General features: G+C 52.0%; 1 protein-coding gene across 1 annotated transcript; it reads left to right on the top strand.

The window, feature by feature from the left end:
* The first annotated feature begins 597 nt into the window (after positions 1–597).
* On the top strand, positions 598–13644 carry LOC116954588 (growth hormone secretagogue receptor type 1). The gene is made up of 3 exons (XM_032975230.2): positions 598–2009; positions 5708–6032; positions 11371–13644. Exons 1-3 carry the CDS (start codon positions 1554–1556, stop codon positions 11778–11780), a joined length of 1191 nt encoding a protein of 396 aa, XP_032831121.1. The 5' UTR covers positions 598–1553; the 3' UTR covers positions 11781–13644.
* Positions 13645–14698: the final 1054 nt, after the last annotated feature.

The raw sequence follows: 14698 nt of genomic DNA, 5'->3' as shown, positions 1-14698 counted from the left end.
ACGTAATCATCATCATCATCAGCCGCAAACTTAATCATCAGCAGGAAACAATCATCATAAGCAGCAAACATTGTAATCAGCCAACATAATCATCATCAGCAGGGGCAAACAACAGCATTATAATCATAATCAGCATGAGAGCGGGCATCTATAAATGGCCAGCGCCTCTTGGATAGAGGCGGCTATTGTAAGTTCAGGTGTGATCGTCGTCGTCACCATCATCAGGGCAACAACGCTGGGACGGCTGAATGGCGCCTCTCACTCACGGTGCCCTGACTCAGCCACTCCAAAGCAACGCGCGCTGTCCTAAGTAGCCCTTTACATGATGAGGAATAGAGTGTAGGGGGGGGGAGGAGGTGGGAGTGTGGGGGAGTGTGGGGGAAGGAGGGGGGAGTGTGGGGGGTAAGAGTGGGATGAGGGGGGAGTGTGGGGGAAGGAGGGGGGTTTGAGGGGAAGAGAGGGGAGTGTGGGGGGAGTGTGGGGGGAAGGAGGGAAGGAGGGGCAGGTGGGGGGAGTGTGTGCGTGGAGGAGGAGGTTGATCATTGTGTAACCCCCCCCTCTCTCCTGAAGCACGCACCTAATGGTCCGGGTTCTTTAATCAGACGAGCTAGGTGGTGGGTGGGGGGTGGAGATGCGTGAGCCGCTTTAGTTCGCAGATTGCCCCCCCCCCTCTCGCCCCCTCCCATCACGGCACCCCCCCTCCCCACTTCACACTTGCGCGTCCTTAAGAGGCGACGCCACAATCCGGTCCATCAGCAGCGGAGCAGCGGACAGGAGCCAGAGAGAGAGAGAGAGGCAGGGAGAGAGAGGCAGGAAGAGAGGCAGGGAGAGAGAGAGGCAGGGAGAGATTAACGGAAGGAGAGGCTGGGGAGCTTATGCCAACCCCGACAACCCACGACCAACACATAGGGTAACCCCCCCCCCCCCCCTAAGGTATTAAACCATACAGATATGCGCATCGCATGTGCGTGTGTTACATGTTTCACACGTACACAGTACGCTCGCATACTCAATATTAATCGTTCGGTATTTAATCTAGACACATATTATTTTGCAAACACACTCACACACATACGTACGTTTCAGATATGCCATATAGACAGTTTACATATATAGCCTAATCTAATATTTATAGACACATTATATAATACACCCATACACACACACTTGTTGCAGCTACGCGCTCACGTACTCCCCACATAATACGCGCATTCTCCCTTTTACACACAACCTTAAGATACTATATTTCTCACGCATAACCTACGCACATTGACTTCAAGCCGAGCCTTACCTTTCACACTTCACACAGTGGAACTTACCTGCAGTGCGCGTCCTGCAACAGTGAACAACACATCACACAGAACGCAAAGGTGACCCCCGTCTTTGTAACACTCAAGTTGGCACGAGTGCTGCCGTCAGCGCAGACAATTGTTCAATCCGACAAAGAGCCACGCCACACACACACACAACACGAGCACCCATAGCACACACGGGCTGCTGGGTCAAGTGCTGGCCAGGTGAGCGCGCAAGGCGCACAGACACAACTCACCGCCATGAGCACCGCCACATCCGAGGTGGCTGTTGCCCTCAACACCTCAACGGAGCCCATGGCCGGGGGAGCCAACTCGAGCTCTCCGTCGTCCTCGGCCGAGTACCAGGGCTTGTTCTCCCCGCCTCTCCTGGCCGTGGTGACCACCACGAGCGTTCTTCTCTTCGCCTTCGGGGTGTTGGGGAACTCCATGACCATCGCGGTGTTCTCGAGGACTCACGAGATGCGAACCACCACCTACCTCTACCTGTCCAGCATGGCCGTGTCGGACCTGCTCATCTTCTCGTGCATGCCCTTCGACCTCTACCGTCTGTGGCGCTACCGGCCCTGGCTCTTCGGCGACTTTCTGTGCAGGTGCTTCCAGTACGTGAGCGAGAGCTGCACTTACGCCACCATCCTGCACATCACGGCGCTCAGCGTGGAGAGGTACCTGGCCATCTGCTTTCCCCTCTGGGCAAAGGTGAGCTGAGTTTTTGTCCCGGATTGCCCCCCCCCGGGATTTAAGGGGGGACGGGGCGCACGCGTGGATGGATGGATGGGGTGACCTGACTGGCTCCGTTGTTCACGCGCACAAATCGTCACAATCACCATCGCCATCATCATCATTTAGTCATCATCATCACCATGTGTCATTTGTTCATATGTTTGAGCCTTAATGTGTATTTAACACGTGGGCTTTCCTTAACAAACGAAAAAATGTGTTTTTGTTCCTGGGTAGTAAGTGTTATTTTCCAATTGCTTATGCTTCATAAGTACAGAAAATGGCTATTATTATTCCCCACAAACTTTGCTTTTGTGACCAGGACAGTGATATTTTCAAATGTACCTAATTATCAATGAGAAAACGTGGTGTGCATTTGTGTTTTTCCTTCACGTAAAGTCCTGGTCACAAAAGCAAAGTTTGTGGGGAATAATAATATCCATTTTCTATACCTTTGAGGCATAAGCAATTAGAAAATAACACTTACTACCGAGGAACAAAAATCGTGTTACATAGTGTTTTCAGTAATCGATTATATATACACGTTTCAAATATATGTTTATTTATTAACAATATGACACATATATTGGTGAAAAATAAACAAACATTAAGGATCAAGCATGGCAACAAATATGCCGTGGCTCTCCGTCACGGTGTGTTTTCGTGTGGTACCAGGCGTGTTGTACGGCCCAGTGTCCGACGTTTCTCGCCGCGTGCTAGGGAGCTCATTCAGTTCCAGCTGCAAAACAAATACACTTCGATGTTTTTTTGTTTGTTTGTGCAGTCACTGGGGACCAGGGTGAGACCACCGATTCACGTCACGAGAGAACACGGTTTAATCACAACATGCACGGTCTACGCGAGAGTCAATGGTTCTCTATGCGAGTCTACGGATCTCAGTGTGGGTCTATGGTTCTCGATTTGAGCCTACGGGTCACTATGGGGGTCTACAGGTCCCTTATGATAGTCATTGGCGACGGGGCCGACTCCCCTTGAGAACCCGGTTTAACCACGGGCAGTGGCTGAGCCCAACATTCGAACCCAGGATTCTCAGCGGTCCCACCTCTGAGCCTGGATGTCCTCCTGATGACGACGACGATGATGATTTAACCTTGGCTAAATTAAAGCCTCCAACACTCGCGTGCTGGCCGCATTCAGTTCGACCAAATCTGCCAGTCACTGCCACACTCGGGGAACTGTGATGTCTGGACAGCTGGACTGCACGTACTCCGATCTCTGTCTCCCGAATGCCTCTCGTAGTGGCCAGCAACAATCAAGCGCCGAAGACTCGAACGGCGTACACCGGGGTGTAGACACGTGACGAACCACGCAGGTTTGGTGAAGGCGGGGACCACATAAAACATAGGGAGTGCACTACAGGTTCCCCTCGCTTAATGCCGGTTCGGTTTGTGCGATTTCGCGTACATGCGGCTAACATTTTTGTACCCCCCAAAAAAATCGCTCGATGCGGTCTGAACTCACTGAGATGCGGCGATGCGGTCGGACGTGGGACAACGTACTGTGTGTACTGTGTGTGTACAGTGTGTGTGTACTGTGTATGTAATGTACGTACTGTGTGTGTAATGTGTGCACTGCACTATTAGGTGGACATTTATAGCAGCCATATACTCTACAGGCATGTTTCTAAATTTTGAGGGAAAACCCAGAGAAAAATCCACACGACCACGGGGAGAGAGACACGCAAACTCCAAATATACAACAAGCGTTATTGGTCTGGATCGAACCCATGACCTCCTGTATACCAGGCAAGGGAGTTAACATCTCGTCACCATGGCTGGCCACTTGAACAGTGGCAGGGAGTCAACTGCATGGATTGGAAACTCATTTCTTTAGTAACTGCTTTTCTCTGTTTAGTTTTGTAGTCCTTCCCCCGCACCTCCGATAAGAGCGATTGGCTACGTACGGTGCTAAATAAATCCCAATGTACGCACGGCACACAATATGTCCCCGCTACGTAACAACTCGCAATACAGCTCGCCCGACTCGACCACTGCATCCGTTGCTTTCACAGAGACACCGATTCCGCGCACGAGGTGTGCACGAACAATCATGATTGCCGGGTCACGTCTCCTCGGTGCCGTACAGGCAAAATACGGCGATCAGACCCCAGTGCGTCGCTGTAACAACGCGAATGGGGGAACAATTCACGGCACGGGCAGTAAGGAGCACAGCCGGGGTGGAAACGAAGTAACCACCTCGCTTGCACTCACGATGGGATTGACGCGCATTCGTAGAATTGTCCCAACCTGGAATGTGCCACCGCCATGTAGTTGTTCACTCGCAGAGCGAGAGAAACGAGGGCTGAACGATTAATCGATTTCAAATCGAAATCGCAATTTGAAACAATGCGATTAGCAAATTGCAAAGGCTGCGATTTTATGCGATTTGAAAAGTCCTATTACTAACTTGTAGGAATTGTTTTTTTATTATTATAACTTTATTTATTTAACTTAACAATTGTTCTGTTTCATTGTTCTATTTCAATTAAAACATTTTTAATAAATACATGTTGCAAGCAATTCATATATTTTAAGTTCTCATCCTTGCATTAGAATATATGGAGCAGTTCATATTTTGATGGTATCACGTGGTAATGCTCCATCACGTGTTTTACATCTATTACACAGTGAATATTGAACTGAAGCTTGACTTAAAAAAATGTAATTGCAAATCAAATCGCAATCACAATATCTGTCAGAAAAATGGCAATTAGATATTTTCCCTAAATCATTCAGCCCTAGAGAGAATGCCCGCGACACGGGGGGCACCAGGAGGAGGAGGAGGAACCACAGGCAAGCGGGAAGCCGCGCGGCGAGGAGCTGGCCTCTACCAACAATTGCCCGAGCTCTGCGGTCCCCTACTATATGCCAAGGTGTTTATCGGCCAATACGTCCACATGTGGGAGAAAATCTGAGAAATCCGGAGAAAGGTCACGGGGGGTGGGGGGGGCGACACTTTATCGCATGCAGATGAAACAGGTGGAGTCACATTTTTTTGCTGTTACTACAGCCTCTTCCTGGAGAACCAGGGTTATGGGGTCTCCTCGACGCCCACGTGAAGGGAGTTTTCACAACAGTTGTGTAATCAAGCACCAAACCTCGCTTCATCCACAGTGCTGCATTAAAGGCCGCGTGCATCGCCACCAGCGCCCTTGGGATGATAACGCCATTATGGCAGGAGCTGTGGAACTGCCGGCCCTTCTGTGATATCATTTTTGACTCGATTTTTTTTGTTTAATTTCAGTTGAACGTGACCAATCGGGTGTTGCCACCTTAATCGAGAATGGTATCCCAAGTCCGTGGTGATCGACAGTGGCGTACACGTCACTGTCGATCACGTGTCGATTCCACTGCGCGTCATGTGACCCGTCGTGTGCCCACCAGCACGTGTCTGCCACGTGCCCACCATTGTGCACCTCTCTCATGTGCCTGGACAATATGGACATGGGTCAACGTTGAGCCAATGTTCGTCGAACGGTTTCGCTCGCGCGCAACACGTCAAGCCCAACGTGGGGCCAACGTTGGCCCGACGTTGGCCCCACGCTGACCCTGCGTCGGCCGCGCGCGTCAAGTCTCCGCCACACGTCAACCCGGTCGCAAACGCCTCCCGCCCGCACGGTCCACAGCACTCAAACGGGCAAAACCGTTCGTCCTCAGGTGGCCATCACGCGTCGGCGGGTGAGGGCCCTCATCCTGGGCCTGTGGGCCCTGGCCCTGGGCAGCGCGGGCCCCGTGATCTCCATCGTCAGCGTGCAGGTGGAGAAGCGCGAGCCGGTGTGCAAGGTGACGGACGAGGCGCGCAAGTCGGGCCGGCTCGAGATCATCACGTGGATGTCCACCGCCTACTTCTTCCTGCCCGTCTTCTGCCTCGCCGTGCTCTACGGACTCATCGGCCGGCGGCTGTGGCTGCGGCGGACCGAAGCGGTGGTGCCCTGCATGGTGCAGCACGAGAAGGCCCACCGGCAGACGGTGCGCATGCTCGGTGAGAACGCACGCACGCACGCCGCCACCGCCGCACAGCGGCACGAGGCTCACCTCCCTCCCCCTCTTCCCCTTCTTCCACTGTGGGTGCGGACGCTTTCCGGCCGAAGGAAGCGTTGAGCGCTTGGATTTCAGGACGTTTCTTGTTGCGCGCGGTGATCCGCCGACCCTCGCTGCTGCTGCTGCTGCCACCGCCTCCGCAGCGCTGGAGGATTTCGGGTAGCCCACGTGCACAGCGTGGCCACCACCAGCGCCGGCGCCCCCCCCCCCCCCCCCCACCCGTGTTGCATCGTGAAAAACGATGTTGCGGCAAACCGAGCACAGCTGACAACAGACCCCCTGCCTGGGAGACAAATCGCAGCAGACATTAGGACGGGCGACGTCCTCCGCTGTTGTATCCGCAGATCATCGGGCGCTGCGTTTGACACGAAGCGACCGGCGTGAGCTGCTCTAAGGGGCCCCCTGCCCCGCCTGGTGAGGACTAAGCTATTACTCCTAAACTAGTTTTTATTTTACCAGGTTAAGCCCCCTGAGCTATTAGGTATTTTTCAGAAGCGACCTGGCCACAAATAATAGCGCAACAAAGTGGCATATTACTTGGAAATTCATTGCAGCCAAATAATGTAAGTAACCCTAATGCATACAAATTAAACGAAACTATTTATATTTGACCAGGTAAGGCCCAACTGAGCTATATAAGCTCTCTTTCAGAAGCGATATGGCCACAAATGACAGCTGATCAAAATGGCTTTTTTACGTGGACATTTATTGCAGCCAAATACTCTACACGAATGTTTCTAAAATGTGGAGGTTAAACCCGGAGGATCCACGCGACCACAGGGAAAGAGCCAAGCAAACTCAAATATACAGCAGGCGCCAATAGCATTGACCATTGGCGACTATCTGGCCCGTGACATCTGCGTCTCCATTATCACGCGGCCTTTAAAGTTGCGTGGCCACCGTTGATTGGCGAAGTCGTTCGTTATGACAAATGGTTGGGCGTCTTTGGAGGGGAGGAGGAGGGGGGGGGGTGCGAAATCATGTCATTACCTCTTTAAATCACACAAGACGAGGTGGCCGAGCGGCTCAGAGGCCAGAGTGCTGAGCCGGCACCGCTGCTGACATTCTGGGTTGAAATCCGGCTTCCAGCAACTGCCTGTGGTCAAAGGCGGCTCTCAAGTTGCAGCGAGTTCACGTCAGCGATGACTGCGTGAATAAAAGGCCACCACGTTAAATTGAAGGCCGCACTTAGGTTGGCTACGCTATATCCGTGCTGTGCGAGTTCAAATATCGGCTCACATTGCTCTCATGTCGCACGGTGGGTGGGCAAGTGCAGCCCCTACTGTGTGGGCCAGGGGTCAGTTGAAGCGATCTCAGCGGTAGCTCTTTGGTATCCGCGTCTGCGGGACGTTCTTCTCGCTACTGAGTTCCGAATGGACAAAAGGAGGGCCCTAACCTCGCTGAAGGAAACAAAAAACAAAATCAACAATTGGAATGCAATTGAGACAACAACAAACAACGCAAAACATTTTGTATCATCATAAAAACAAAAAGCCTGACACAATAGCATGGCTTTGCGCTTCCTTGCCACTGCTACCCGCTAAAGCCAAGCACTCAGTGCCCGCAACGCAGCGCTCCGTGGCCGTGGCGGGGCCATCAATCAGCAGCCGCTCGCGTGAGAGGGCCGCATTCACCGCGGTGTTCAACTCCACAGCCACGCACGCCCACCCCCACTCGTCTGTTGCGCCATGAATCCGCGCGGCGTAAATAAAAACATTTTTTAGTTGTTGCGTAAACGACGCGGGGGGGGGGGGGGTTTAGAGGGGGGCGATTTCGACCGAGGACGATCTGAGGACGCTGGCTCAGAAGTTGTGTGCGCCCGTTCGGGGGGGGGGAGGTAAGGGGGGGAAGGCGGCGGAATTTGGTGAGGTGTGGGTGATGAGAACGGTCGCTGTGGACGGGAAAAAACCGTGTTAAGTGGGCGCCTGAAATGAGCTTTGCTGTGGAAGAGACACACGGAGAGAGAGAGAGAGACTCGCGGAGAGAGACGGATACACGTAAACAAGGAAACATAGTGGTCGAATGGGTTAGATAGACCGAGAGAAACGCCAGAGCAAGACAGATATATATTCTGTTACAGACAAGGAGACACAGAAGGGAATTCACGGACATGGATAGACAAGAGGTACAGAAACAGAGGGACACAGGGCAATAAGGAGACACATGGACGCACGCATAGAGTGACGCAGATAAGCTAATACAGAGAGAAACACATAGATACGGAGTTTACACGGACAGAAGCACAGACTCACGAATCGTGCCTCGGTGAATTCGGCTTTACCCGGCGTTCTTACAGTGCAGGCTCCCGCCGCAAGGACGTTCTGTTTCACAGATGCAGCTAAATGTCCTCTACCAATTTGGCCAAGTTTGGGCCCGTGGCTCCGGCACGTGGCGAACGACGTCGCGGGAATCCGTCAGCGCCGTCCGCTGCGAGCGAGGCAGAAGAGTTCTCACGTTCACCACGACAATCACCGGGAGGGAGGCCTGCCCCATTGGTAGCGCGAACCTCTTAGAGGAATCCGATGAGCTATGAAGCTTTTTTTAACAGATGTCCAGTAGGGGCACGGGGTGAGAATGTGACAACAACAAACAATAACAACAACACGATGGGAGTGCACAGTACAAGAGAGGTAAACAAAGCACCCAAACACAAGCAAATACAACACTCAACCATCCCCATCCCACCAGGCAAAGCTCACTTCTTAGCTACTTCAACTTATTTTTCAGAAGCGACCTGGCCACAAACGACAGCTCAACGCAGTTGCCCTCCACCACCGCATATCCCTGCTCGCAGCATATTTGTCGTGTTCGTGTGGCGCCCAATGCTCTGTGCTGTGCCAAGGCCGGTGGAGTCTTCACGTCTGTGCTCTCTTCAGTCCGTGTTGTCGTCCCCTGTCCCTGTTCAGGTCCAGGGCTCAAGTTCCTTCCCGGCCTATCACTGGCTAACTGACCGTCCGTCTCTCTGTATAAAATACATATTCCCAACTTTTTTTTCTGTACAGACGTGACGCACATCTAAACTGTCGAGTATTGTACACGCGCGTCATACATGCGAGGGGCATAGCCACTGTGTGCATGTCCATCATACGAAATCTCAGCGCTGAAATGTTACCGAGTCAAGCGAAAAAAACAGAATTCATCACGATGGGGGGGTTTTTGTTGTTGCATTGTTGTTATTAGTGCAGTCATTGGTGACTGGGCTGAGATCATCCAGTCGCTACCACTTAAGAACCCAGCATAATCACCCAAACCCGGATTCGAACTTGGGATTTCCAGTGCGGCAGGCAAAATCGATTTGGAAAATCGAGAAGCACCGAGCCATCGCTGTCGAGCGTGCAGGACGTGCAACTGCAGCGGGGTTCACAGGCCACACATTGAGGGGATATCGGACAGAGGGCCCCTGAATTATTCCACTCACCAGGGCCCATGTTAACCACGCAGCGACGCTGTCCTGCACCCCCCTCCTGCCACGGTTACACCGACGACGCGTGGATAGAATGTCCACGGCGAGTAACGGAACGGGTGGATGAAAAAGTGAACGCATTCACAGGCTCAAGAAACATCGCGTCGTGCTGGAAACGTGGGAGGGGCAGAGTGACTTGATGACGCCAATTCCTGTGTTTTGAGTGCGTTAACGAATGCAGGGAACATGCAACGTACAACACAAACACACACTCACATTGAGCATGTACACACACAACACAAAGACACAGATCCCTCGTACAGCCTTAGCGAGTAGCAGCTATGAAGGCCAGCACAGCACACAAGGGGATATGTGGCCAGCACCACGCCCGGCTGCCTTTGTCTCCCCAGTGGCAATGTGTAAACATCGTACCAGGTTCTCATTTGCGGCTGAGTCGACCTAGGGGAGGCCCAGAACTGGTTCAGATAATTGTCACCGATGTTGGCCGTAAGCGGGAATTGAGCTCGCGTCGCCGGGTTCGTGGTGCAGCGCGCTAACCACTGCGCGAATGCTCCCCCACACAACACACACGTACAAAACACACGTTACACTCAATATTTACATATTCCCAACGTACATCAACACACACTGTTCAGGTGCTTACGCAAGCCACCCCTGCTTCGCATACTTTGTCCCACAGACACTCGATCCAAGCGATTTTTTTTTAATTGTCAGAGCAGCATTATTTCTTTGGGCCAAATTGAATCCATTAGCGAATGGAACGCGATTGGGGATTGTTGTGCCGTCACCGGTAACCGGAGGCCATCAACTCCGCCACTCCGTAAAAGCCCAGTGGCTTAACCATGGGCGGCTGCCTGCAACCCGCATTGAAACCCAGGAACTCGGCGGTGCCGGCTCAGGGTCTCTGACCTCCAGAGCCACGCGACCGACTCCTTTGGTGACGCTTGTCAGAGTCAGCCACCACCGTCACGCTTGTTTGCCCAAGACGATTTCAGGTTTTCACGGTACCTTCAAGTTTATTGTGTTTAACCAGATGGGAACTCAAGAGACCAGGGCCGAGCGTTATTTGCAAGAGTGACCTGGGGCATCGGTCTGCCAGTTGGGTGCCGATGATTGCTTTTGCTGCTGCTGCTGGTGCTGTGTATAATCCCAAATGAGTAATGTTTAAAATTGCGAATAAAATGTGGACGCTGATGGCGGCACACAACGGCCCACTCAGGATATCATCTCTAACGTCGACTCTGAAGCAGACGGCGAGTAGTAGTATTATTGCTGTTGTTGTGGTTATTAAACCCGCAGTAATAACCGGGTTGGCCGCTGGATTTGAACCGTGAACCTCTGCGATGAGCAGCGAACGCGTCACCACAGGAGGGGGCGATGATACCGCCGCGTCGCGTAGCCCCAACGGATTAAAATGTGCCGGTCATTTTTCAGCATCGAGATGTTTTGCCAACACCAGTTTGTACACTGTTTCGTGTTTTTAAGTTCTGGGAGGAGGCTAGGAATCGCGGAGGTAACCCACGCAGGGCAAGGGGGGAGAACGTACAAATTGCACGCAGAAAGGCACTGTGGGGCAATCGAAGGAGTCCGTGGTTTTTTGTTTAAGCTTCTGGGAAGAACCCGGGAATGCAGAGGAAACCCATGCACAGAACAGGGGGAGATAAAACATACAAACCCCACGGAGCAAGGCACCCGAGTCGGGAATGGAACCCAGGGGCCTTCTTGCTGCGAGTTACCACCGTGCCCACCACCCTGCCACCCAAAGGCGCCCTGCACCCATCTAGCACCGCCTTGTCCCACGGACGCCGATTACGAGGCGCCTGTACCCACCCCCCCCTCCCCTCCCCCCCCGCAGTGGCCGTGGTGGTGGCCTTCGTGGTGTGCTGGCTGCCCTTCCACGTGGGCCGCCTCATCTTCGCGTGGCACGTGACCAAGAGGTCGCAGTTCGTCCACGACCTGAGCCAGTACCTGAACCTCACCTCCTTCGTCCTCTTCTACCTGAGCTCGGCCATCAACCCGCTGCTCTACAACTTCATGTCGCGCAAGTACCGCGCGGCGGCGCGCCGCCTCGTGGGGCCGGGTCTGGCGGCCGCGCTGTGCCCGCGCGCCCGGGACGCGCGGTCCCTCTCGGGCAGGGACCGCGCCGGTCTCTCGGGCTCCTCGGCGGGGTCGTCCTACCGCCGCAGGGCCCGCTCGGTGAGCAGCAGCGTGCAGGAGGACAGCACGCAGGCGTTCGTGCTCGACCCGGGCAGCACGGCCGTGTGAAGGCGCGGGTCGGTGAGGGGGCAGAGGAGGGCACCGGAGCTGGGCCCTGCGCTCGCAGACGCGTGGAGGTGACCACGTGACGCCGGTGTGTCGCCACGGCGTTGCTCGCTTCACATCGCCCGCTGCGACGACGAGTCGGAAGCCCCCCGCTCCTGGCCCTGTTCACGTTTTCCTCCCTACGTGCGCTTTATCCGTTGCGCCTCTTCTCCAAAACCGCGTTCGCCGTCCCCATGGTAGAGATCCTTAGATCGTAATATTCGTGTAAGCCCACGTGAATCGGCAATCGGGTCGGCTGCCCGGTACATTCGGGTGTCTTCTCGTGAGGCCAGCGTAGCGCGGTTTGGTCATAGCTCGGAATGGCAGTTAGCCCCAGTGGGAAAACCATCCGTGCCATGAGTGAGCCGTGCTGGCTGCGAGATAACGCACACGTGTCAGTCCTTCAAGGGAGAAATGCAGTGCTAAATAGAAATAACGGAACAAGCACACGGTTGCAACGTTTGACATGTGAAAGACGCTGCACGTTATATAGCACAGATATATAATATGTATTTAATATGTATTGTAAAGTGTACACGTATAAAATATGTAAAATGTTACACTCATAATAACAACGTATAGCCTACAAACGCTTATATTTACGTATCTTTTTGAGCCAGAGTAAATCTACGATGCGTGAGCCGGCGCAAGGTTCTGTCGGTTCGATACGTTGATGCTTCAAGAGCCACTGCTTGGACACGAGAGTGAGACGCACAATCGAACGGACTGCGGTTATTCTTTCCTGCCCAATAACCTTCCGCGGTCCTGTTTGCCATTGTTTACATGTGTAATGTATACGTATGCAGGAAGTCCTCGTTTGGACGCGTTAAGCGACACACGCATTTGGCGAAAAAGATTTCCCCGATGTAACGGTGAAGTTTGGCGTGATACGATGCCGCGTTTAGTGTATCGTTCCACGAACTCCATCACCTGTGCCGCTCTGAAACTGCGTTATAACGGTGCGCGTTTTGCTTTGTGCGAAAAGTGTTCCCGAGCGGAGTGAGCCGGCATCGTAGAGGAGACGCGTTGTGCGAACACGTGCTGAGCGAGGACTTACCGTGCGTACGTCGTTTTCGTCCAAATGTTATTCCGACCGTGCCGACTGCGTCACGACACGAAGAATCCGGTTCTGAGATGTCGCAAAGCAGCGCGCGACCTTCCCGTGTGTTAGAGAGCAGCCCCTGGAAGTGGATATCGCTGAGGCTACCTCTGAGTTCACTTCTTCTTCTTCTTCTTTTTCCAAGTGACCTCTGAGGTCCACACTTTCCTACCCACTCTGCTGCATGTCGGTCAAACTGATTTTTGTATTTCACAAGAGATGGAATTTAGCCAAATTTAGTGCACCAACTTGAATGTGATTTTCATGGGGTTTTATTTATTTGCGCAGACATTTTCTGGTGACCGGACTTATCACCCATCAACTCACTGCACCTGAGAACCCCCGGTTGAATCACAGGCCATGGCTTAGACCTCCATTCACACCCCAGGGATCCCACCAGTGCCGGCTCAGCACTCTGAGCCACTTGGCCACCTCCTCCTGTTGCCTGCGATTTGTAGCAAGAAAGCCGTCGCATCTCAACGTGGCATCATTTCAACGTGGCAACAACAGGCCGCATGCCACCGATGAGCATCAGAAAGGTCAAAACCGGCCCAGAGTTTTCACCAAAACGTTTCAAAAGCTTCGTGAAAAAGTGTTGGCCCATGGGTTGGTGGACTATATGAATAAACCAAGCCTTAAGTATTTTGGTTATTAATGAGTTTTATTATTTAATTTTGTCTCTCGAAGGCCTGCCGTTTTAAAAATTAAATTGTGTACGTATGCAGGGAAGGTTTGTTGTGTGTGTTTTTTAATAAGGAATAGTACACCCGTTATATGGTCCGTGCGTTTCCATCAAAACGTCTGCACAGCGCAACGCGGTAATATAAAAAAAACATTAAAAAATGTATGATACTGTACACCAGGGGCTTAATTTCAACTCGAGCTGTCCGGGGCTGAGCTGGAGAAATTATTTATCTGGCCCTACCACCCCCTCCGCTATTCATTGAGCCAACATCTCTTGAGCTTTGACTGCCATTGGTAACAACGTGCAGATCTTTAATAATCGATCATTAACAATATATTAAATAGCTGCAATTAAATTTTGTTTGGAGGTTTATAATCCGACGTCACAGTTATGGCAAGGCACATTCTCTGCACAACTGATATTTCTCTATCTCATTAGCAGTTTTTAACTTCATATACCTCTGTTCAGAATAAAACATGTAAGCTATAACTTACCTCGGAAGCTGGCTCGTTTGTTTGAGATTTTTTTCTAAGGCTCGGTTTGGAGCGGTTGGGAAGCCCTGGGAAATATTCCATGGGAAATTAAGCCCCGTATGGTGTACTTGCTTATGCGCTTTAATTTAGTGTCAAGTCATATAAACCAACTGCAGGTGAAGTTGTGCTTGTTGAATTGAATATTGTAGAATGTGAAAATAGCAACACGATAGTTAATCAACTCTTTTGTTCACGAGCTTTTTTGCCCGTCCAAGGACGGGTGTATAATGCAGTACATCTGAAATATTCAATAGTAAAATTGTTCAGCACATTATTATTATTGAGGGGGGGGGGCTTGCCCCATGTGGAGTGACGTCACCTCCTCATGATTATTAATGAGGGAAGGGGTGCGGCATGTGGAGTGCGCGACCTTGTGCTTTTATGTAAATTTCCACGCGCCCATGAATATTAATTAATGGGGGGGGGGCTCTTTTGCAATGACGTCACACACGGATGCAGCACTGTGCTACGTAGATTTTTTTTACCGTCACTTTCTGTAAAGAAACGTCATATTTGAAGCGACTTTGCGTAATAAATTATTTAATTCAGCTCGACCTTCCTCTGC

This window comes from Petromyzon marinus, chromosome 55 (genome assembly GCF_048934315.1).
Source record: "Petromyzon marinus isolate PM22_M1 ecotype Great Lakes invasive population chromosome 55, UKy_Petmar_22M1.pri1.0, whole genome shotgun sequence".
NCBI lineage: Eukaryota > Metazoa > Chordata > Hyperoartia > Petromyzontiformes > Petromyzontidae > Petromyzon > Petromyzon marinus.
The sequence above is the reverse complement of the archived record's forward strand: the minus strand, read 5'-3'. Positions and strand labels throughout refer to the sequence as shown.

Bases quoted from the DNA above. Each gene is read 5' to 3' on its own strand.
- LOC116954588 (XM_032975230.2), top strand. From the start codon at position 1,554: ATGAGCACCGCCACATCCGAGGTGGCTGTTGCCCTCAACACCTCAACG. The intron at 2,010-5,707 runs GTGAGCTGAGTT...GTTCGTCCTCAG, and splicing joins GCTTTCCCCTCTGGGCAAAG to GTGGCCATCACGCGTCGGCG. The intron at 6,033-11,370 runs GTGAGAACGCAC...CCCCCCCCGCAG, and splicing joins GCAGACGGTGCGCATGCTCG to TGGCCGTGGTGGTGGCCTTC.